The sequence below is a fragment of the Callithrix jacchus genome, chromosome 3 (genome assembly GCF_049354715.1).
Source record: "Callithrix jacchus isolate 240 chromosome 3, calJac240_pri, whole genome shotgun sequence".
Taxonomy (NCBI): domain Eukaryota; kingdom Metazoa; phylum Chordata; class Mammalia; order Primates; family Cebidae; genus Callithrix; species Callithrix jacchus.
This window is the reverse complement of record NC_133504.1, coordinates 76,326,119-76,351,827: the sequence shown is the minus strand read 5'-3', so window position 1 is coordinate 76,351,827 and position 25,709 is coordinate 76,326,119. Positions and strand designations below refer to the sequence as shown.

The 25,709-nt window shown below is 37.9% G+C and overlaps 1 protein-coding gene across 1 annotated transcript in view; it reads right to left on the bottom strand.

The window, feature by feature from the left end:
* The window catches only part of QRFPR (pyroglutamylated RFamide peptide receptor), a 54,251-nt gene extending 28,906 nt beyond the window's left edge, over positions 1–25,345 (bottom strand). Inside the window, exon 1 of the mRNA XM_002745437.6 lies at positions 24,641–25,345. Within this exon, the coding sequence (XP_002745483.3) occupies positions 24,641–24,980 (340 nt within the window). The 5' untranslated portion in view covers positions 24,981–25,345. The remainder of the gene's footprint in view (positions 1–24,640) is intronic.
* Positions 25,346–25,709: the final 364 nt, after the last annotated feature.

Below are 25,709 nucleotides of genomic sequence, written 5' to 3'. Positions count from 1 at the left end.
AATAAAATAAGCCCAGGTTAAACAATAGGACAATAAAGCAGAAATCAGAAATAATGGAGTTTCATTATGTTCAAAACGTTAAAATAGCCCATTGTGAAGTAATAATGGATAGACTCTTCTTGTATACTAGGAAATAAATGGAAAAACCTTAAGAATTAGAAATAATTTCTTGAATGTAAAGTCAATGAGGCAACAAGGCACATTATAAAGTGAACTTCCTCAGAAATGCTTAATAAAATGCTAGGAACACACATAATTTATGTACTCAGTTGTTCACCAAAGATGTAACTCCAAGTTAGTATAAAGTAATGTTAAAAATAACAGAATGGTTAAATAATTGTGATATGCAATATAACGTAAATCATTCAATCATTAATAATCTTTCAAAACATATTTAACGATACAACCAAAAACCTGAAATTAAACAGTAATCAAATAATATATTTATGTACAGACATATACAAACACTAAAAGGTTTCTATTTTGCTAAAAACCTATGTGGGAATAATCTAAATACACTAAATGTAAGGCACTGAAGTGATTGTCATAATCCCCTCTGGGTGTTGAAATAAATATTTTTTGTTTTCTTTATATGTATTTGTTCTATACATTCATTAGAATGTTTTGGATTATGAGTTAAAAAATTCAATTCAACTGGTTTAAACGAGGGAAATGTGTTATCTAACATAAAAATAATTTCAGAGGTAGGGCAGTAATAGGGTCGTAAATGGCACAGCTGAATGACTTCACTACAGTTTCGAATTCTCTCCACTGGATTACTTTGTCCTTTTCAGTGTGGTTTGCTTTTGTCCTTATGATTGTCACTTTGGCAAATAAGATGACTGCAGTATCTCCAAGCACTGCATCTCAAACAGGATTCAAAGATCAAAAGCAGAAAACAAAGTATACACTTTCTCAAGCCCTTCATAAAAGTAAGGAAAACCTGAGACTTTATGGCCTGAATGGATTACATGCCCAAAAATCATCATTGACAAGGGGAATTAAAATGAAAACACTGGCCTAAATTTTTAAAAGTTATTTTTAATTATTACTTAAATAATTAATGGTTATACCTATTTGGTTATACATATTATGGTTATACATATTAACGGAATACATAATGGTTATACATATTTATCAGGTACATGTGATGTTTTGATACAGGCATACAATATGTAATGATCAAATCATGGTCACTGGGGTTACCTTAAGCATTTATCATTTCTTTTTGTAAGGAACATTCCAATTTCACTCTTTTAGTTATTTTAAAATATATAATAAATTATTGTTAAACATAGTCATCCTATTGTGCTACCAAATACTACATTTTATTCATTCTATCTGTGTTATTGCATCCATTAACCATGCCCTCTTTATTACTCTTTCAAACTACCTTTCCTCTGGTAACTATCATTCTACTCTATCTCCAAAAGTTCTTTTTAAATTTTTGTTCCCACATATGAGTGAGAATGTGATATTTGTCCTTCTGCACCTGGTGTATTTTACTTAACATAATTTCTTTCAGTTCTATCCATGCTGTTGTGAATAACAGAACTTCATTCCTTTTTATGGCTGAATAATATTCCATTGAGTGCATGTACCACATATTCTTTATCCATTCATCCATTGATGGATATTTAGGCTGATTCTGTATCTTGGCTATTGTTAAGAGTGCTGCAATAAACATGGGAATGCAGCTATCTCTTCAATATATTGACTTCCTTTCTTTTGGATGTATATCCAGCAATGGGACTGCTGGATCATATAGTAGTTTTATTGTTAGTTTTGTGAAGAACCTCCATACTGTCTTCCATAGTAGCTATAATAATTTACATTTCTGCCAACAGTGCATGAGGGTTCCATTCTCTCCCCATCCTGGCCAGTGTTCATTATTGTCTCTCTTAACTGGGATAAGATGCTACCATCATTGTGGTTTTCATTTGCATTTCTCCATGATTAGTGATGTTGAGCATTTTTTTCATATAACTGTTGGCTTCTCGTGTGTCTTCTACTGAGAAATATCTATTCAGATCTTTTGCCTATTTTTAAACCAGATTGTTTATTTCCTATTAAATTGTTTGAGCTCCTTCTATGTACTAGTTTTTAATCCCTTGTCAGATGGGTATTATGCAAATATTTCCTCCCATTCTATGGATTATGTTTTCACTCTGTTGATTGTGTTCTTTGCTGTGTAAAAGCTTTTTAGCTTGATGTGATCCCGTTTGTCCATTCTTGCTTTGGCTGCCTGTGCTTTTGAGGTTTTACTCAAGAAATCTTTGCCAAGATTAGTGTTCTGAGTGTTTACCCAGTGTTTCCTTCTAGGAATGAATTTATGTTTTTAATCCATTTTTGATTGATGTATGATGGCAAGAGATAGGGGTCTATTTCCTTCTTCTGCATATAGATAACCAGTTTTCCAGCATCACTTACTGAAGAGACTATTCTTTCTCTAATATATATTCTTGGCACCTTGGTCAAAAATAAGTTAACTGCAAATGCATAAATTTATTGTTGGGTTCTTTATTCAGTACAATTGGTCTATGTGTCTGTTTTTCATGCTAATGCCCTACTGTTTTGCTTCCTACAGCTTTGCCGTGTAATTTGAAGTCAAATAATGTGGTTTCTTCACCTTTATTCTTTTTGCTTGAGATGGCTTCAGCAATTCTGGATCTTTTGTGGTTCCACATAAATTTTAGAGTTTTTTTTCTATTTCTGTGAAGAATATCATTAGTATTGTGAGAAGGATTGCATTTAATTTGTAGATTGTTTTGGGCAGTATGAACATTTTTAACAATATTGATTCTTCCGACATATGAACTTGGCATATTTTCCATTTTTTGTATGGGTCCTCTTCAGTTTTTTCACCAAAGTTTTAGAATTTTCATTGTAGAAATCTTTCATTTTGTTGGTTATGTTTATTCCTAGGTATTTTACCTTATTAGTAGCTATTGTAATTGAGATTACTTTATTAATTTCTTTTTCAGATTGTTTGCTGGTGGCATATAGAAATGCTACTGATTTTTGTATGTTGGTTTTGTATCCTGTAGTTTTACTGAATTTGTTTATCAGTTCTGATAGTTTTTTGATGGAGTCTTTAGATTTTTTTTTTTAATTTCAGATCATGTCATCTGCAAACAAGTATAACTTGATTTCTTCTTTTTCAATTTGGATGTCATTTATTTCTTTCTCTTGTCTAATTGCTTTGTCTAGGATTTCAACTTCTATGTTGAATAAAAGAGGTGAAAGTGGGCATTTTTATCTTGTTTCAGATCTTAGAGGAAAGGTTTTCAGTTTCCTCATTCAGTATGATACCAGCTGTGAGTTTGCCATATGTGGCTTCTATCATGTTGAGATACGTTCCTTCTATACTCAATTTTTTTAAAGTTTTTATGATTAAATAATGTTGCACTTTATCAAATGCTTTTTGGAATCTACTGAAATGATCATATGGTTTTTGTCCTCTGTGGTGTTGATATGATGTATTACATTGATTGATTTGCATATGTTGAAATATCTGCGCATCCCAGAAATAAATCCCACTTGATCATAATGAATCATCTTTTTAATGTGTTGTTGAATTTGGTTTCCTAGTATTTTGTTAGAGGTTTTTGCATCTATGCTAATCAGGGATATTACCCTGTAGTTTTCTTTTTCTGTTGTGTCTTTGTCTGGTTTTGGTTTTGGGGTTATCCTGGCCTTGAGTTATGAATCTGGAAGTATTCCTTCCTCTCTGATTTTTTGTAACAGTTTGAATATAATTGAATTGATATTAGCTCTTCTTTAAATGTTTGGTAGAATTCAGCAGTAAAGCCATCAGCTCCTGGGCTTTTCATTGATGAAAGACTTTTAGTTACTGCTTTTATCTGATTATTTGTTGCTTGTCTATTGAGCTTTTAGATTTCTTCATGGTTCTATCTTGGTAGGTTATAGGTGCTAGGAATTTATCCATTTCTTCTAGGTTTTCCATTTTATTGTCATATAGTTACTCATAACAGTCTCTAATGATAATCTAAATTTCTGTGGTATCACTTGTTATGTGTCCCTTTTAATCTCTTGTTTAATTTATTTGAGTTGCTCTCCTTTTTAAGTCAGATTAAAGGTTTGTTGATTTTATCTGTTCAAGAAAATGACTTTTCATTTCATTGATCTTTTGTGTTTTTTAAAAGTCCTAAGTCCTAATTTCATTCATTTCTGCTCTGATCTTTATTTTTTCTACCTTCTACTAATTTGTGGTTGGTTTGTTGTTGTTCTTCCAGTTCTTTGAGATACATTATTAGATTGTTTATTTGGAGTTTTTCTACTTTTTTGATGTAGGATTTTATTACTTTAAGTTTCTCTCATAGCACTGCTTTTGATATATATATACCCCATAGTTTTCTGTTGTGTTTCCATTTTCATTTTTTTAAGAAATTTTTTAAAAATTTAAAAATGTTTTTATTGACCAATGGCCATTGAGAGGCATACTGCTTAATTTCCACATGTTTTTATAGTTTCTAATGTTCCTCCTGTTATTGATTTCTAGTTTTATTCCATGGTGGTCAGAGAAGATACTTCACATAATTTCATTTTTTTTAAATTTTTTGAGACTTCTTTTGTTGCTGAAACAAATGTTCCATATACTGGAACATGTGGCATATCCTAGAGAACGTTCCATGTGCTGAGGAGAAGAATGTGTAGCTGTAGCTGTTGAATGAAACATTCTGTAAATGTATATTAGATCCATTTGATCTATAGTGCAACTAGGTCTGACAATTTTGGGTTGATTTTCTGTTTAGATGATCTGTCTAGTACTAGAAGTGGGGTATTGAATGCCCAGCTATTACTGTATTGCAGTCTATTTAGCTCTGTTTTTAGCTCTAATAACATTTATGTATCTGGGTGCTCCAATGTTGCTTGATATTTAAAAAATTATTTCAATCTCTTTGTTAAATTTCTCTGATACAATTCTGAATTCCTTCTTTGTGTTATCTTGAGCTTCTTTGAGCTTCCTCAGAAAAGTTATTTTGAATTCCCTGTTTGAAAGGTCACAACTCTCTGTCACTCCAGGATTGGTCACTGATAGCTTATTTAATCCATTTGATGAAGTCGTATTTTCTTGATGCTTGTAAACATTTGTCAATGCCTGGGCATAGAAGAGTTCAGCATTTATTCCAGTCTTCACAGTCTGGGCTTGTTTGTACCTATCATTCTTGAAAGGGCTTTCCACATATTCAAAAGAGACTGAGTACAATGATCTAAGCCTGTGGTCACTGCAGCCTTATCAGCATTAGGAGGCACCCTAAGATCAAGAGCACTTTTTGAACACTGCTTCTAACTGAAAGAGGTTAAGGGGCTTTAGGGGGAGAGGATATTCTTTGTCTTTTACTCAGATTTATCATTTTATATTCATCTTCTCTTTCATTCACACATTTGTTCATTCACTCATCTACAGGTCATACACTACTCCAGGCTCTTTAAATACAGGCTGTGAAATACATATACTCTCCCAGTCCCTCTTCCTAGAAGGAGACTAGACATGAAACAGTATCTCACAAATAACCATAAAATTACAAAGTAGTATTCAAAGCAATTCTCTTTGAATGTAGTCAAAATACCTTTTTTTTTTTTTTTTTTTTTTTGAGACAGAGTCTTGCTCTTTCGCCAGGTGCCAGGCTGGAGTGCAGTAGCGCGATCTCAGCTCACTGCAACCTCCGCCTCCTGGGTTCAAGCAATTCTCCTGCCTCAGCCTCCCACATAGCTGGGACTACAGATGCGCGCCACCATGCCCAGCCAAGTTTTATATTTTAGTAGAGACGGGGTTTCACTATGTTGGTCAGGATGATCTTGATCTCTTGACCTCGTGATCCACCCGCCTTGGCCTCCCAAAGTGCTGGGATTACAGGCGTGAGCCACCGTGCCTGGCCCAAAATACTTTTTAAAAAAGCAAAAGGCTAGGTTAAAGCTGATTGTGACATGACAAAAGAAAACCATGCCTTAAAGTAATAATAGCAGGTAGTACCTAGAATGCTGTTTATTGCTTATTGTCTGCAAGGTAAGAGTTACCTACATTAGTAGACTGGTAAATGTTAAGCAGCTCCAAGTTAAAAAGGAAGACCTTGCTCTGTAATATTTTCTAATTTTTCTCATGTAAATACTCCTGCCAGGGCCAATTTCAAAACTAGCAACACAATATCAACGAATGTGCAGCTGAGAAGAGATGTACACGATCAGCTCTCATGGGCTGGTACAAACTAGCATAAGCATGCCATTGGCTATCTGAAAATGTTCAAATAAATGATAACTGAAAAGAATGCCAACTTCTACACATATTTTATTTATTTATTCTTGCTTTTTTTTCTCCTCTATTGTTTCCAAATCATTGTCTTTGTTTTTGACAGAGTAGTTGCGAAAGGAAGTTTGTGTTTTATAGATGACTCATCTTTCATCTCTTTACCTGCACTGCTCTCATAAACTTGCGGAGTTTTGCCACAGCATGAAATTGCCTCTTTACTCTCCCCCTGCTCCGTCTCTTCTTCTGTCCTTGTTTATGACATGAGCTTGCCAGAAATGTCCTTAGTCATGGCTGAGCCACACTGATCACAATGTTCTAAGTTAAAAAACGAATTTCCACTCTAGAAACATTTACTGAGCATTTACCAGATGCTAAGTACTGATCTAATAAGCACTAACACCACCAACTCATAAACTCTCATAACAACACTAAAAGATAGGTGGTATTATTATCTCCACTTGTATGAGAGATAAATGAGGAATAAAGCAACTTGTCCAGGGTCATTTGTATACCCAGTTAGGGATGAAGCCAAATATTCTGGCTCCAAAGTCTGTGTTTGTAACCACTATGGAAGTGCATCCCCCAAATCCCAAGTTTTCTATGATTAGTGTAGAGAACAGGCCCCTTACAAAAGAAATAAGTATTCAGGGTGTTTCAACAATTTGGAAGCATCAATGTGATCTCTTTTAAATTACTTTATTGCTTGCCAAATTAATATAACTCTATTCTCTACCTGTATATATGTTTAGGTCTAGAAGACAGCTAATGTGATGGTTAATACTGAGTGTCAACTTGGTTGGATTGAAGGACGCTGTGTATTGTTCCGGGGTGTGTCTGGTAGGGTGTTGCCAAAGGAGATTAACATTTGAGTCAGTGGACTGGGGAAAGCAGACTCACTCTTAATCTGGTGGGCACAATCTAATCAGCTGCCAGCAAATATAAAGCAGGCAGAAAAACGTGAAAAGGCGAGACTGGCCTAGCCTCCCAGCCTACATCTTTCTCCCATGCTGGATGCCTCTTGTCCTCCAACATGAGACTCCAAGTTCTTCAGTTTGGAGATCAGACTGGCTCTCTTTGCTCCTCAAGCTTGCAGACAGCCTATTGTGAGACTTTGTCATCCTGTAAGTTAATACTTAATAAATCCCATATATATAGGAGTATATATAATACATACTCCTGTTTCAGGGTTCCCTACAGGGACAGAACTAACAGGAGATATATATATGTGTGTGTGTGTATAACAGCTTATTATCACCATTTTCCTTCTTTTCTACATCTCATCTCAGTAACTTGCACGTGACCCTGCTCCTTTCCCACCCCATTTTTCTAAACACCATTTTTTTTTCAAATCTTGTTGGGGTAACATTTTTCAAAAATTTTTTGAGCAATGGACTTCCTCTATTATCAGTTAGTAATCTCTGCACATAACACAGTCCAAAATTAAAATTTATTATACACAATGAGTATATGACAAATTTGTTTTCAGTAACTGTGTTTACTACAGTAACAAAAACAGTCAGAGAGCTAGGTAACCCGAGGCAGATATCATATAAAAGATGATCGTGGTTCTTCTGCTCAGCCATCACTTACACCTTTTAGTATAATCTCACGTGAAATGGGTTGTCTTTGTCATAAGCTCATCCACATACAGACATTACAAGATGGATACAAACTTAGTACTTTCTTAGCAGCTAACCACAGCTAATCATATTTTCAATTAGTTGTGTTCTTTATAAACTGCAACATCAGTTCTTCCAGTTTAGTATTCCAATTCTGAGAATTGGCTGAAACAAAGCATTATCACTTTGATGGACCAGAGTTATAGTACTGTTGTGTTCTGATGGGTTTAATATTTTTTAGGTCAACTGCACTTGCCTGGCTCCCCTTGGTAGCCTGACTCCCCTGATAATAGTGGTTTTGACCATGATATCACACACACACACGCGCGCACACACACACATGTGTATCCAAAGTTTTTACAACAGAAATTGTCTTTGATATTTTCTATTCCACTTTATTTACATTTTGTAAAACTGCTAATACTGACTTAGCAAATGACTTCATGACTCATTCATGGGTTGCAACTCCTAGTTTGAAACTCACTGCCTCAGTAGTGTTGCCTCTGCTCCAAAATGAAGCTCACACTCCTTCACATAGCACTAGAAAGCTCTTCAGAATCTGCATCTTCCCTTTCCTTCCAACTTCATTTCTCACCACATCCCCTCTGAATGCCAGACTCCAGGCACATAGAACTATTTTCATTTTCCAGAAAGCTTATTGTCTCTCCCCAGGACCCTTTTACAACACACACGGTGTGCTGTTCACCCTTGCATCCCTAGTTCAACATAGTGCCTAGCATGTATTAGGCATTTAACAAATGTTAGTTAAGTGAGTAAGTGAATGATGAAATGAAGAAATGGAAAAAGACCTCTATGGAAATCTATTCAGAAGGATGTACTGTCACAATAATGTCTCAAAGATTTAACTCTGAAAATCCAGCCACAGGCTACAGAGAGGAGAAAAAGCATTCAATTTCCTTAATTGCAATTAGAGAAATTTGTTATTTCTGAATACCAGGGTAAATCGTTTCATAATGACGATATTTACATTGAGGAAATGTTCACCCATTTAATTAGAGTCATGGATCCAGTCCTCAACAAATAAAGCAGACAAGTAAAAGTGATAGCATATTACATTCTGTGCCCTCCTTGGTATAATGATGATGTGGAAGTTAAGTTTTAAAAGCATAGAGTCCTGGTTGCTGTAGCAACTACTTCTTTGGTATTACAGATAATCAGAGTGATACGCAGCCACAGTTTATTTGCTAATGAAAAATGCTCAGTGGTGGCCTACCACGACTGGCCAAAATAATCTATCCTATGTTCTTCTGAAGCAACAGTGGAACACAACAATGATATGTTTTAGGCCACTGGGTCTCAAACTTTCCTGAACACATGGACCACTTGGGGAATTGTGTTAAAATGCAGATTCTGATTCAGTATGTCTGTGATGAGGCCTGAGACTATTTCGAAACAGGTTCTAAGTGATGCTGATGCTGCGTGTCCATGGACCAGGCTTTAAATAGCAAGAAAAGTTCATGATAGATTGAAGACTTCGTGTTGCTCCTAAGGAACAATGTTTCCCAGACTAAAATATTTTTTTTCACAAGGTAACTGGGCTACAAGTTGGTAGTATGACAACTTGACCTAATGACATGCAGTACTGGAAGCAAAACCATTTGATAAAAGGAATGGCCTCTTCTTTGCTTTGCCCACTCTCAACACTGCTCCTGTTCCCTTTCAAATTATGAAGAACCAGTACTGTTTATTCCAAAATAAGATGTCTTTCAGTTACCAGTGAAGCAACCACTTTTTATTTACCTCCATATAAGGAATTTTTAAAATACAATAACTGAAATTGTCTGCAATATTCTATTTTGCTGCTACCCGGAGCTAAAACATGTGTAAAGATGTATGAAAGCCATGCAGAGTTCAAGTAGCTCAGTATATAATTCTGGCTCATAAGCCTCTCACCCGATAACTCTTGTTAGAGATTTTCTTAAGGTTTTTAATGAAGGATAAGAAAATCCCATTCTCAGAGTCAGCTCCCCACTTTTCAGTAACATCTGCAAATCAAGATTTTCTGATCAGAATCGAACAATACAGGTGGGGTTTTTTAGTTCTTTCTTTTTTTAAAAAAAGCATTTTCTTCTATGTACTTTTATCCAGGAAAAAATACATAGAAGAAAAAGTGCAAAGAAAAAAGGGGGAGACACACGTACACAGCTGCTTTTGCTATAAAGTCTTTCTTTAGCATGTTTACATAAGAAAGGCAAAATCCCAGCAAGTTATTTTATGGACATCAACAAACTGATTCTAAAGTTTACACGGAGAGGCAAAAGACCCAGAATAATTAACACAAAACTGAAGAAGAAAAATAAAGTTGGAAGGCTGACCCTATCTGACTTCAGACTTATTTTAAAGCTACATTAATCAAGACAGTGTGGTGTTGGGGAAAAACAGATGAATAGATTAATAGAAGAGAATAGAGAGCTAGCAATCACCTAAATACAACAAACCAATCTTTGACAAAGGAGCAAAGACAATAAAATGGAGAAATGATAGCCTTTTCAACAAATGGCACTGAAACAACTGGACTTCCGCATTAAAAAAAATAAAGGAATCTAGACACTACGAGAAAGACCATTTAAAAAGAAGTCTACCTAGGATAAAAGCCAATCCGACGTAAATAACTAACCATACTTATCTGACATGAAATACCCATTATTGTTATTGAAGTAAATTTATAAATATATCATGGAGCACTATTCTTGCAAAAACTTCAGGCTTTCATAGATAAATTTAAAAGAAACAATGTAACCTCTCTGGAGTCCATGCAAGCCTAGTACATTCTGCATCCATCAGAGATTTCTTAAAAGAGCCAAAATTACATTCCTCTTCATGTGTCAATCATGCCAGCCTAAAGCCCTGCCCTTCCTTACCAATCCTACTGAGGCAGAGGCCCCATGTGCACCACATGATCCTGGTCTTTCCCCAGCCCTTTTCTGATTGGACCATACTGGACCCCAAATCTAGGCCAATAAGATTCTTCTTTCTCTTTGGACAAAGAATAAGGAAATACAATGAGGGTAGAGTTAGGAGATGAATTTAAAAGGATATATAGAAAAGCCATACAATAAGAGTGAGAGTGAGGGCCACAAGGATTATGAGAAAGTAGAAAACCTGAAGACCAATTAATATAACAGGGTTAAAATGTATTAATGTAATGAGTTTTCCTAGCTTCTTTCTCTCTTCCACCCTTCACGCTTTCACTAAAAGAAATGCCTGGTGAATATTTCCCTCTACTGACCATTTAATTACTCAGATTGTGGTAAATACCAGGATGGCATATGTGCATGAATAAGACTGAATTGAGAGAGAGAGAGAGAGAGAGAGAGCGAGAGAGAGAGAGGGAGAGAGAGAGAAAGAGAGAGAGAGAGAGAGAGAGAGAGAGAGAGAGAGAGAGAGAGAGAGAGAGAGAGAGAAGCCTGCACTGGAATGGAGAAAAGGAACTAGACAGTAAAAAAGTCTAAAAGATAACTGGCAAGGAAGGTTCAGTTGGGATTGGATTGGTAACTTGGCACACAGGGGTTGAGGGAGCTAGAGGGTGCATTACAAGGGCAGGAGTTAGTAGGATGGCTCTGCATGAACACTAGTGTGGTAGCATCGTGCCTACAGTCCGGGATGGCTTGGAAAGACACTCCACACTTGAGCATGTCTTTCAAAGCATGAAAGAGTTTTGTGGAATGCTACTGAATGTAACAGAAAAAGATTTGAATGGAATGGGAGAAAGGGGTTCTAAGACCTGTTTTGTGCTTAATTAATTGAAATGTTTAAAAGCTTTTCTAAAATATGTAATTGAAGATTGAAATTATTTTAATCTTAGTCCAGTACTGGTCAAAGACTAAATAGAGAAAAGATAGCCTTTCAACAAGCTGCAAAGCATGAAAGAGTTTCGTGGAATGCTACTGAAAGTTACAGAAAAAAAATTCAAATGGACTGGGGGAAAGGGGTACAGTCCTGGTCACTGGACTAAGTTTCTTTGAGTTTGACACTGTACCTAGCCTGGGTTATCTGGAGCACTAGGATTTATTCAGCCTACAAGAGTAAAGGGAAAGTTGGAGGATATGAGATGGTAAAAACATAGAATAAACCAAAAGATTAACCACCAAAGGAGTAAAAAGCAATCATATTTAATAAGCAGGTCTTTGTTCACTACTGGAGAGCAGTGGAGTCACATTCATGGCCCAGCCCTGAAGATTCATGAATCCTTTATGCTGAGCTTCATACAGCTGCTTTTGGGGGTTCCACTTAAGTCTCTGTAAGACCTACTAGCTACTGTCTTTAAATTTAAAAGTGATCCCTCTCTCCATCATTGCTACAAAATAGCCTTCCTATAATTCCAATTATTTTAGATAAGTCGAATCTTTGTTCCTTACAACCCCAAAAGCAAAACTGTAATATTGAAAAAAGATAAACACAATCTCATTCTTACATACATCACAAAAAAATAAATATAACTGATTCCTAAAAAGCCTTAAACATTAGAACAATGACAAATAAGATGATATCCATTATTTCATTCAAATATATATATTTAAAAGCTCCTATGTGCTATTGAGAACAGAACTCTCTATGTGATGGGCACACAGTAAGTGCTGGATAAACAAAACAGACAAGTCTTTGATTTTATGCAACTTACATTCTAGTCGAAGTGACCAAAAATAGATAGTTACTTGAATCATGTCTTCAAGGCCATAAAATTCAGATGTGTTATTTCTGCAATACTGAAAATATAATTTGAATAATGTGCTTGCTGAACTAACTAGCTGTTTCAGCATCTTGCAAACACAGTGTGAATATCTATATTTTATACCTAATGATTCTATTTATAGGTAATAGAAAATTTTATCAGGATTTACATCTTGCCCAGAGTTTTATTTTATTTTACTTCATTAAGTCCTGACTTAATTTGTTTTAAGCACTTCACCAGTGCTAATTTCTAAGGAGATGTAAAATACTTCTTCAAAAATATATTACCAGTGTTTCTTTCTCGGAAATCAGTATTTGGATCAGGTTCATATAGATACTTAGATTTTGATCCAGTAAAATTCTTCCTCATAAGAATAAATTCTTTATTGTTCGTAGAATTACAGTAAAAAAAATTGTTTTAAACCAAGCATGTATTTTCATCTGTAGAATACCTTTGTTGTTACTTTTACACTTGAGTCAATACAGACTTCTATGAATATGTATATGTATTAGAGGCCTATGCATTCCTTAGTAGACTTGTTAGCAGGGTTATTTATAGTCAGTGTACAGGGATCCATTTTCACAAAGGTCTCTGAGGAAAAGATCACGGCAAATTTTCACTACAGAAATTTGTCTGCCAGGTCTCAAACTAGTATCTGAGTTCAAGGGGCGGAACTGCTGAAGGCACCACTGCACAAACAGGGCATAACAAGTGGTGAAGCATAATTCACCGCAGAAAGTGAAATTCTTCCCTCTGTCAGTATAATCACTGTGGTTAAAAACCCAACACTGAAGCAGACTGGTTGGGTCAAAGCCTGGTGCCAGCATTTCCAGTCCATAAGAGCTTGGGAATTTTACTTACTATAAAAAATAAAGACTTTTTTAAAAAGGCTACAAATAGATAGCTTCCATCCCTTTCTGCAAGCTCTCCAAACCATGATTTTGGCACTTGTCACATCAAGTGAAGGAATCTGTTTTCCTATTCTTTGAATCTGGGGCCAGTGATGTGACTTACTTCATCACAGAAGTAATATTTGTGGGACTTTCAATCCTAGGTCTTGAGAGATTCTGATGCTTCTACTCTCTCTCTCTTAGAATGTGATGCCTCCACATAAAGAATTCTGGGCATCCTGCTGAAGAAGGAAACCATGTGGGACAGAGATGTCCCTCGCTGAGGTCACCTAAAACAACGAGCCCCCATGAGGTCACTAGATAAATGTAGCGCCATGAGTGAACAAGGCGAGGCCAGCAGAACCAACAGATGAGCCAACCTGAAATTGTTACCTGTAGAATCATGACTGATTCTTTAATCACCCAAATTTTTTGTGGTTTATTTTGCAGAATAGCTAATTAATGCACTAACACCTCTCTAAGCCTCCATTTTCTCATCTGTAAAATGAGAATAAAATTGTATTTGGCACACAGTAACCTCTATGTTAAGACTTTGATACCTATTTTCATATTATTCCCACTTCTGCTTCTCTGAAGTACATAGCAAGGCTCTAGTGCCCAGGATTGCCCAGATCTCAGCAAGTCTGTGCCAGCATCACAGGAAAGTCAAAAGACAATGTTCATACAAGTGACATCATTGTTTTACAGTCACTCTTGCCCTGGTGTCCAAATTGAGGTGCCGTCATATACCTTTTCAGGCCATGAACTAAACAGCAAGAATATCAACAAGGTCACTGGCTGCACATGCTCATAATCAAGGGAGGTTTTGCTGGGGTGTGGGATAGGGAGTGAGGTGCACAGGGGTTGAGAAAAGTTATCTTAAATTACAAGACAGAGGCAGGAGACAGTGGGATAGCTTCCTAGGAACATTGGTGTTGCAACGTGTGCCTATGGCCTGGAAAGACACATGAGCCTTAAAAGGAACTACAAAATCAGTTTTAGTCCCAACAAATTTTTTACCACTTTATCCTCCTCTCGAGATGTATTACTGCTTCTGAAATAAATGAAAGGAGCACTATTTTCTGTTTTCTGAGTACAAATGATTAATTTAAATCCTCACTGCTTGAGCATGAAAGTAATTATTTTCAGGTAAATTGTATTTATGTGAAATAACTACTTTATTGTATTTTAACATAAATAAACTATAAGGGACCTGCTTTTTACAGCTGCTTTGTAAAAGTGCATATCAAATACATTTGAGATGTTACTAGCCGTGCAACACGTTTTTAAAAAATTCTCTGACATCCTTATTGTATATAAAACTCTTCTACACAGAAATGCAGCTAACACTTTAAGTGGCAGAATTTTGAATCTGTGAACAACAACTATAGCTTCCTTTCTTCGGGTACCCTCTAGGTGGCTGGTCCTTTTGACACCTGGGGTCATTCATTGTCACAGCAGCACTGTAAGGGGGGCATATGTTTTCCTAAGTTTACGAATTAGGACACCAAAGCAAAAAGAAATTGAATGATTATACCATAGTCAAACACTATGTTTGCCAACCTACAACATTTGCAGATTTTAAATGCATCTCAATCTCACGAGGAAATTTTTAAAAATGCTAACGTATTTTTATACATGTATTAACGGTGACCTTAACATGAGAATGAATAAATGAAAATATGTAAGTACTATACGTTTCATAGAGAAATCAAATGGGAAAATAAGAAGAACAACATACGCATTAACATTTTTGTTCAAGCTTGATCTAAAACATTTATCTTTGTTATATTTCCTGCGGCCACATCAACCACTGGGGGGCAGCGTGAAATGTTATTTTATAACTTCTCTCCTTGGTCTTCTAATAAGGGAGGCTTTAATGCCAGTCCGTGTAACTCATAATCTAGTTAATACAAACACTAATAAAGAATGAAACAGGATTAGAACCCAATACTGTTTGATTCCACAATCCACGTTCATTTTCACAGCATCAAACTGTTTATCTATCCTTCTATTTCTTTCAGGATGTAGGAACATGATGTCTTTTAAGATTTCTGTTACCTTGAATAGCCTACAATCTCTCTGAAATGACGGTAAATGTATTTCTCCAAAACCAAGCTATGGGTAGGACTAATTTAGTTTTACAAGGACAGATAAAAACAATAAGCACTTACTTGAGACTTCGGAGTTCATCCTTAAGAATCTTTAGTTTTAAGACATAAAAGGAAATAAAAAGTACAGCTTCTTCTGAATTTTTCTTAAAGGCACAGATGGAGAGAGAACTGTCAAGATCAAGTTCCAGATTCCCATTCACTGACCTTTCAATAATTTCTTAGCAGAGAGAGAAGGCATATGTCCATCACTAGAAGGAATAGGTGGCCTGGAAATTGGTCCACTGGGGAGTATATATTAATAAATGAGATGGAAGCAGCAGAGAGAGATGCCAGCACCCCATCCCAAACCAGAAAAGGTAGACAAGGAGGAGTTATTCAAAACACTGGTTCAGCTTGATCCTGAAAAACCTAGTGCAGGGCTTGGCCCTATGGGGAGACATATGGACAGGAAGCTTATAGTCCCTATAAGTTGACTCAGTCCAGTAGACATATATGGCCAACTCTGCTAAACACATTTAACTATCCTGAGTGCCTTCCTATGGAAGAAGTTCGTGTTAAGCAGTCAGCCTTTCCAAGGAGGTTGGGTGGCTAACAGGGCCCCAGTGTCACTACTGCAGTCGTTAGCCTGTCACACTTCCATGGATTCAGTCAGTAAGGAGACAATGAGCATCAGTGAATTCAGGAAGGCAAGATCAGCACAGGAAGGCCCTGAGCCTTGAAGGACAAGATGACTGAAAGCATGGCAGTGGGTTGCTCTGCTGGGGAGGAGCAACCTTTAAGCTACAGCCAAGCAATTGTACAGACTTACACAAAAGACTGTAGCTAAACCTTGAGTGGGAGCAAGGTGGGAAGTCTTAACACTCAACTGAAACCAAAAGGGAGATAGAAGAGAGACGGTCAGTCTTCCACAAGACGAGCATAAGAAACTGCCTCATAGTGGCTCCTCAACAGGCGTTTCTCCCTTTGCTCTAGGAGGTATCTCCAGGTGTTTGAATAGCGGTGACGGTGGGACTCCCTGGGGTGCATGATTAGTTCTATCAGTAAGAGAGAAAGGCCGAACTGGCGGAATCCTTCCAGAATTTTCTGCAGCTACCAGGAAATATTGTCTCTCACCTCCTGAGATAAAAAGTTTTTTTTTATTCTAGAACTTTTTATTGTGGTAAAATATATATAACATAACATTTATGTTTGTAACCGTTTTTAAGTGTATGATTCAGTGGCATTAATCACATTCACGGTGTCAAGCAGTAATCACCACCACCTGTTTCCAAAACTTTTTCATAACCCCAAACAAATTTAGACATTAAGCAATAACTCTCCACTCTGCCCTCCTGCTAGCCCCAGCAACCCTAATATCTTTTCTGTCTCTATTACTTTGCCTATTGTAAATAGTTCATGTAAGTACAATCACACAATATTTGTTTTTTTGTGTCTGGCTTAGTTCACTGAGCATAATGCTTTCAAGTTTCGTCCATGTTGTAGTATCAGAACTCCATTCCATTTTACGGCTGAGTAATATTCCATTTTGTGTATACAGAGCATATTTGTCCGTTGATGGGTGCTTGGGTTGAGACAAACAGTTTTAAAGAAAACGTAAGCTTATAGCTCCTGGGGTCTTCCTTCACACTTGGGCAAAAGACAGCTCAAGAATGAGACCACAGGCCCGGCACAGTGGCTCACACCTGTAATCCCAACACTTTGGGAGGCCGAGGTAGGTGGATCCCCTGATGTCAGGAGTTTGAGACCAGCCTGGCCAATGTGGAGAAACCCTGTCTCTACTAAAAATACAAAAATTAGCTAGGTGTGCTATCACCCACCTGTAATCCCAGCTACTGGGGAGGCTGAGGTAGGAGAACCACTTGAACCCAGGAGTTGGAGGTTGCAGTGAGCCGAGATCAGGCCACTGCACTCCAGTCTCAGAGACAGTGGGACTCCATCTCAAAAAACAAAAAGGAGAAGAAGAATGAAACCACAATACAGGGGAAAGTGAAACTGCCCACAGAGGGGAGTACGATCATTGCTGAAGACCTAAATCCAGTCATGCCTAGAACTAGTCCTAACTCTGAGCGTTGCAGTTGAAGAGGTAGAATATTCCCTTTTTTTCTTAAGATAGTTTAAGTTGGGCTTCTCTCCCTACACACAAGAATCCTAATAAATCAACCACTGATCAAAGAAGAGTTATGTTCTAGAAAAGCAAACTAAAAAGGCATTCATTTTGTGCCTCCTAAGTACACAGTGAAATGTTTCAAACTTTCTTACTGCAAAATCCTTTCCTGTCATTATTTTAAATGTTAAACCGTTCTTGTCCTACGTAGAGAGAATCTTTTATATAAATTCTATTGCTGTTACTGCCACTCTCCCACCTACCAAGAACATTCAGTGAACTACAGCATCTTTTCTTCTCAAAGTGTACACATAATTGATTCTAGGAAAGATCAACCAGAGGCTAGTCCATGGCATAATTCTCAACTTTACTTACAAACTGCTGTTGCTATTGGGTCTCTGTTTAATTTACTTCTTTTATTTTTTATACTTCCTTTATTAAAAGACTATTCTTCATCGACAGCTTTTATTACTTCTGTTGAAAGACTTTTTCACCTCCACAAAACTGTGGATTTTACATCAATTTTACCATATGTAAATTTCCCCAGGAATGCTAACATTTCTGAAATATAGAAAAGAAAAAAAATATTATATAACAAATGTAACTGATGTCTTGTAGTCACTGGTTAGATAATAAAATGGAATTGAAGAAGATCCAGGTTAAGCTCTCTGTTCTTAACTGGCCCTCAAAATTAACACCTTTTCACTAAATGAGGTTCAACAACCACCTTTAATTCATTTCACCATGTATCAGCTCTCAACCTCTAAAAACACACCCTAACATTTCATGTTGTGTGCAGTCTGTCTTTTCTTTCTCTCCCTCTTTCCTTTCCAGTTAAACCCTTTCATTTTTCATATAAAGTCACATGCAAAACTCTAATTCTTAAAAAGAGAGACAGGAGCTGTTACAATGAAGTCTGGAGCCTCGCCTACTCTCACTCTATCACCTGCCCACATCCGTCACTGTGGCCCTGGGAAAACAGACTGAAAAACCTTTGTTATGAGGTGTGCTAATTTATAACTAAAGTTCTAGTCTCCAGGCAAGAGAATAGTTTTTCTTGTATTTCTTTGTATGCCTTATATTCCGATCTTTTCACCATTTTTGACTTCTTTCCAAATTCATATTGTAAGCCGCTAAAAAGGTTAAGGGCTTTAGCAAACATGCAATAGGCTGCAGAAAAATGGAAGAATTGCCTCTGAGCTCCCTGTTGGACTCCACTAATACAATCTACTTTTGGATTTTCTAAGCATTCTGACTAACATTGTCATTTTTAAAACATATAATAGCTATATTGAGCTGGTACCTGGGGTAGGCACTGTACTTAAAAAAAACTTTACATCTATTATTTCTTTTACTTTTCATACCAGCCTGAGTTCTGGAGCTGTCAGCATTTACACTACATCAGTGGCTTGCAACTCTAGCTGCAAATTATAACTTTTCAAACTTGGGGAACTTTTGAAAACTCCATACCAGTCATCATAATCAGACCAATTAAATCAGAATCTCCAGGGATAGGAAACAGGCATCTGTGTTTTTAAAAACTCCCAGATAATTCCTACATGTTGGCAAGATTGAGCACTAACACTCTAAGAGGAATTCTCATATCAGCTGCTAAGAAAATTAATTTTCTGTATTTTCTTACCCTAGTGCGCTTCAAAAGTAGTAAATGTGCATGAATGTGTACTTTCCCCAGTGATGCTGCCATTACTTAGAATATATTTCAAACTCTTTTTTTGGAATTGGTTTTTGTTAATTTGCCAGCCATCATTAGAAAATTCTTTTCACTGCCTTCAGCAGGATTTTGGGGAGACCTGCAAAGCTGTGTGTGCATCTGGGGAGATCATCCTCCCCCTGGCTGTGCCTGCATCCATAGCAGGATAAAAGTGGGCACAGAGCCCAGCAGGCTCCTAGTAATGCCATTACTCCAAGCACACCCCAAACACTCCCCATCTCATCTTATTAATGCTTAGAGTCATAAAGCAGGCTAGCATTAGAACTGATTTTCTACCTCCTTCTAGGAAGTGTTCAGAATTAATATTCCTATGCTTTAAGTTTTCATTTACCTCAGCTACCAGGAGTCCCATTCTCTCCCAGCCCATCCTTCAACTCTGGACTCAAACCCATCAGACTGTGAACATCCCCTAATCTGATTAAGTCCCCTACTCCTCAATACTTGTACTATGTGCCCTGGGACCTTAACATCAACAAAATTCCCTGCATTCCCTATCACTTCTTTGAATGCTTCCTTCCCCTTCTTAGTCTAATGGAAATGGATTTTCCACAAGAATGCAGCTTTCTCAATACCTGCAATATCCTAGTGCACATAGGCAATACCAAGGAAATGCTGAATATAAGAATAACTCATAGTGCCATTAATAATAATCGTTTAGACTTTGGGCAGAGGAACAAAGGTACCATGAGAGAATGAAGGATTCTGGTAAGGTATTCATGCGTAAGTGCCAAGTCTTCAGATCAGGTGAAAGACCATGGCTTATGATATTAGTTAGAGACTGATTTCAGAATCATCAGAAAAGAAGTAAGAGTGGTGACTATCACCTCTATGCATAAATGGATGATGAAAGAAAACTGATTGCATACTAAGCTTCAGTGAACAATCACTTGGAAAATAAGAGAAAGTGTGAGAATTTTCAAAAGGCAGAACATAAAGAGATAGAGACATAAAGGAAACAAAGAAAAATGAAGACTAGTTCATGGAAACTTAGAGAAGAGAGTGGTATTCTGCAGCACTGGTCACAAGCAAAATCAATTGTTTAGCATTTAGCTGGAAGAAACAGAACATGTTCAGTGAGTGAATTTGGAGGAACATTAAGACATTGTGAAGACAATGATAAAAAGGAGGAAAAATCAAAAACAAAATGGGGACAAACAGGCTGAAGATAAAATAGGTAAATTTGGTGGCCCTAAGAAGGCAATGGGCAAATCCATGGCTGCAGTCCAACCAAATAAATCAGAGAAGAGCACAGAGACAAAAGTCTCCTAAAGGAAAGTGCCATGAAAGCACAACTCCACCCTCATATGAGTAATAAAAAACTCATAAGCATATGCTGTTTATAATACTTGGGGGCAGAGAATCCTCACTCTTGTTAGCTCCTGGGGAGTAGAGAGTCAGTCAACTGTTAGATGGTAAGCCAATAAGGGAATGATGGTCACACAAGGTGGATGAAAGGAATTGAATGTCAGCTTGCCTCCATGCTGGGCACACGTAGATGCAGAGGATCAGCTGTATCTCTTTCCAACTTTAGTGTAATTCATGTAAAAACATGTTTGTGGATCTACTTTGCCTCACCTATTATTCATAGTCCCATCAGTGTACAAAAGAAAACTCAATGTCTTTGCTCAGAGGTGTGCTGGAAAACAACTGTTTGATTCCTGTTTCGTTTCTCACTTTTTAAAACAGACTACTAGAAACTGCTGATTTCCATGATGTGAATACTCCCACCACGACCAGTTTTAAGCTAACAACATGTCCCTGAAAGGGGACCTGAGTAGAGTTATGCACACCTGGCTCTGTAAGGCAGTGTGGCTGGCTCCAGAGTCAAATGTAACTGGTCTGGGCTGGGGCTGGCACAGGCCATTTTCAAAAGCCCTTCAGGAGATTTTCTGTGTAGCCAGATCTAACCACTACTTACCTCAAGTAGTGCTTAACAAACTTTTTTTTTTTTCCTTTTAAAGACCTAAGTGAGCTGACTTCTGTAGTGCTTATCAAAATTTAATGTGCATGTGAAACAACTGAGAACCTTGTTAAAATGCATGTTTTGACTCCATAGGTGCTGCTGGCCCCAGCAAGAAAGAGAAGTCATTCACAGCCTTACCATTGTCAGAAATATTTGAGAGGCAGTGTAGAGATGTCACAAACTGGAAATCCATGAATTATTTGTGACCACACCCATAGAGATGTTTCCTTTTACCCAGTTGGATTTTACTTTTTGTATTTGACTTAGAAGCCAGCATCATAAAAATCTGTATGTCCAGCTTTTCGGAAGGGGAGGTGGGAAAGCAATAACAACAACAAAAGAAGATGTGATAATCCTGGCACCACTCCCTCATGCTGCAATCCTGCCTCCTTCAGAGGAGGCAGATCCTTCCTTTTGCCACTGTTGCTTCCTGGTGATCTTCATTGCTTTGCGTTTCCTACCTCACTCCCGGAGGAATTTGAGGGGTATTCATATTTGAGTTTTTACATAACTACGTATTAAATATATATATATATAACACATAGTTAATATATATTATATATATACATATATAACACATAGTTAATATATATTATATATATACATATATAACACATAGTTAATATATATATGTATATATTTTTTCCCTCCCCAGTTGCACTTCTGGAGCACTGGTCACAAGCAAAATCAATTGTTTTGCATTTAGCTGGAGGAAACAGAACATGTTCAGTGAGTGAATAATAGGTGAGGCAAAGTAGATCCACTTTTCTGCCTCATTTCCTGCCATTCCCCACATATAAACTGTGCATTCTCGCAATGCCTTGCATGGTATTCTTGGACTACACCATCTTCTTTCTTTCCTTCAACTTGGCACTGACCCCTATTCCTAGAACACATTCCATCCTCTGCTGGAAACAGTCTAAATTATTATCTGAATTATTCTTCAAGACCCAGCTTGAACATCACATCCTTGAACAAGGCTTCCTGACTTTTCTGTGCTCCTATAGCAGAGTGGATCCTCTTTCTTTTTCTATCAAATCCTGTTTTTGCTCATTTTGGGGCTATCTCCTATTCTCTGAGGTCCTGAAGGGCACAGATATGCTTTACTCACTTTTGTATTTTGCCAGATAGAAGCTCCTCAGTAGCTTTGTAAAATAACAAATTATGGATTTATTTTTGGCTCTTACATTCTCTTGAACTTTCTTTTGTTAATTTATCAAGGAAACCTTACAATGACTATCCTGTCCTATAATCCACAAGTTAATTCTCTTTTCATATTTATCTCTAGCCCCTCTGCAGGCTCTCTCCTCTCCCTCACACTTCAATTATGGTATTATTTACTCAGTTTATAAGATTATTATTCATGATATAAATCTGGTCCCAGATAAACATAGGACACCTCCAGTTGAACACCCCTTAATATAATTAACACCTTATACTTTCATGGCATGATGAATTTTTTTTTCAAAGCACTTTACTAACACACTTTATTCTCACATTAATCTTATAAAATAAGTGAGCAATTTTACACTTCTTCAGTATTCAGAAGCTAAAGTGAAATGTTTTCCATGAAGTAAGAAGAGGGGAAAACAGAAAACTTGAGAAAAACCTTAGCAGTGCCCAAATAAGCCCTCAGGAAGGAAGATATACTATACGGACATTCTTGGCCATCATTTCCCAATATGAACAGGAGCTAAAGTTCTGACTCACTACACTTTAAAACATCTCTAATCCCTAATATTTTAATGAAAAATTGAGACATAGACGTGCTAAATTAACATGTATTACAGCCAGGTCTTTTAATTCCCACTATAAAATCCCACTTTGCATAATTATTTTCACCTTCACGAACAGAACTATAATCATCCCCAGTACAAATCAGCTTCATAAATCTGGTTTCACAAACATTTAGAAATGACAACTCATGCGCTTTTCCCCCCAAAACCAAGTTCTGTATGATAATCAAAAAAATCCATTAATTTTATGAAGTTAGTTTCACTGAGCAACTTTAAAATGCCCAAATACAATGATTGCATCAGTGTGCATAAGAAAGTTTCTAATCCATAAATCAATGTCTTACTTTCCACATTGTGTATTACTTTCAAGTCAATGCTCTGTATTCAATGTTTAATGCTTTTTTGAAAATATTTACATTATAGATGGGATAAGACTAGAAAACTTTAGCATTCTGACTCACTAACAGCAAACTTGGTTTAAATTAATGGGTAAAAAAGCAATGCTCACTATCTCAAATTGGTAACAGTAGGATGAATAGGATGAAACACTCTCCATGAGTTTAAGGGAATTAGTAATAGAGGTAGAAATAGTAGAGATTGAAGGCACAATGATCAATTTGTCTTCCATTTCCAACTATTTTGATGGAAATAGTTGATCAACTATTACCATCAAATCTCTTACATTTCCATCTATTTTGATGGGCAGCAAGAATACACACAACCGTGAAAATGAGGAGGCCCATGGTGCACCATAGGCACTGGTGAGAATGCCACACACTACTGCTCATGGGTTTACTCCAGGGCATTCCCCAGCTGTGTCTCCCTGGAAAGGCTGGATCATCAGGAGAAGTATGGTGTCTTTTTTTCCAACCTCCACACACTGCTCCCAACTCAGTGACTCCACCTCTCCTCTATCGTTTTTGTTCCCATTATATAGAAGGAGGAGAATGTCAATTCTCCTTTTTTAATAGTCAAGAGCTCATCAGTTTTGTGTTCCTTTTTCCTGCGTGACACTTAATACAGTTTTTTAAAGGACTAGCTCAATTTTTTTCTGCACATGAATTATATTTGTTTTAGAAGATTATAAAATCCATGTATATGCTCATAAGTACAAGAACCTGTCTGGAAGCAACTGGGAAGGAGGTTTAGGGAATGATGAAATGAGATTTTTAACGTTGGTTTGTTCAATTATTTGAAATATTTTTATCTTACTTTTCGTAAGAAAACTAGGGGAGAAAAACCTGGTAACTACGGAAAAGGGAGCTGAAATAAGAGGAGAGAGGTGCGACTTCCCACCTCACTGCTCGGGACTTTTCCCAAGACTTTCACCAACCTCTTGTCTCTAAGCCCCAAGGAGGAAGCGCTGGATGGGAATCAGAGGCGGCAAAAAAATTACGTCCAAGTGAACACAGGTGGCGAAGTTCTAAGAAAGAGCACCAGATTCATTTCACAGAGAAATGTAAGGAAGTCCCCCGAAAGGCAGAGGGTTACGGGACAAGGAGCGGGCAGGACTCTTACCCCCCAGCCAGTTGTCAGAAATATTCTGCAGCATGGTGACAGGGATGCAGAAGAAGGTGATGAGCAGGTCACTGAGCGCCAAGGAGCAGATAAAGATGTTGGTGACGGTGCGCATGGCCTTGTTGCGGGTCACCACATAGAACACCAGAGCATTGCCAAAGAGCGCCAGGGCGAAGATGAGCACTCCGGTGAGCACGAAGGCCAGCTTGGCGCGCCCAGGCAGCTCGGGGGTGTAGACGAGCGGTCGCAGCCGGTAAAGAGCGATGAACTGCTCCCGCGTCAGGTTGTGGTCCCGCAGCAGCCGGGTGAACTGCTCCTGGGTGATGTTGAGCGCCTGCATTGCTGCGCGCTCCTGGGACGCGGGGCCACCGCCCACTACTGCCCGGTCATCCGCGTCCGTGGCGCGGCGAGGGCTTGGGGGGACCAGCAGGTACGCGCCTCCCTTCCTCTGCTAGGGACTCTGGCGCGCGGGAGGGCTTTCGGCGGCACTCCGGGCGGTTCGAGAAAGGAAAGCAGCTCACGGATCAAACGCGAGATAAAGAGGCGGGAAGCCAAAGCACCGGAAGGCTCAATCTCAGTGACCAAAAATGTTCGCGGTTCCGAGAAAGTTCCTTCCCTGCCCTTCCCTAAAGTGCGGTGCTGCGATGGTCCGGGCTGCTGGAGCGCCACGCGAGGGTCCCCAGCGCCTCTGGCTCCCCGCCTTCTGGCCACGAGAGGCGAACGCCGACCAGTTGGGGAAGCGGCAGAGGGTGGGGCTGAACTCGGCGACGCCCCCCTCACAAGGACCCTCAGAGGCGCCAACCTTCGCAGCAGCATCCTCAGGGCGAGGGAAGACTTCCCTGGCTCCCCACCTTGCTGCCGCTCAGCGCCTTTCTCAGCGCATGGCCTCAGTCAGGGCATGCCTATATGTGGGTATTGCGGATTCAACATTTTCAAGTTTCTCCTCTTGCGAAATAATGGGAGCCACAGCTACCCAAAGTAAATAAGGTTTATTTGAAATCATTTCTGTATTGAAAAATAATTAGAATAGTTAATATATAGAACATGAGAAATTGCAAAGATAATACGT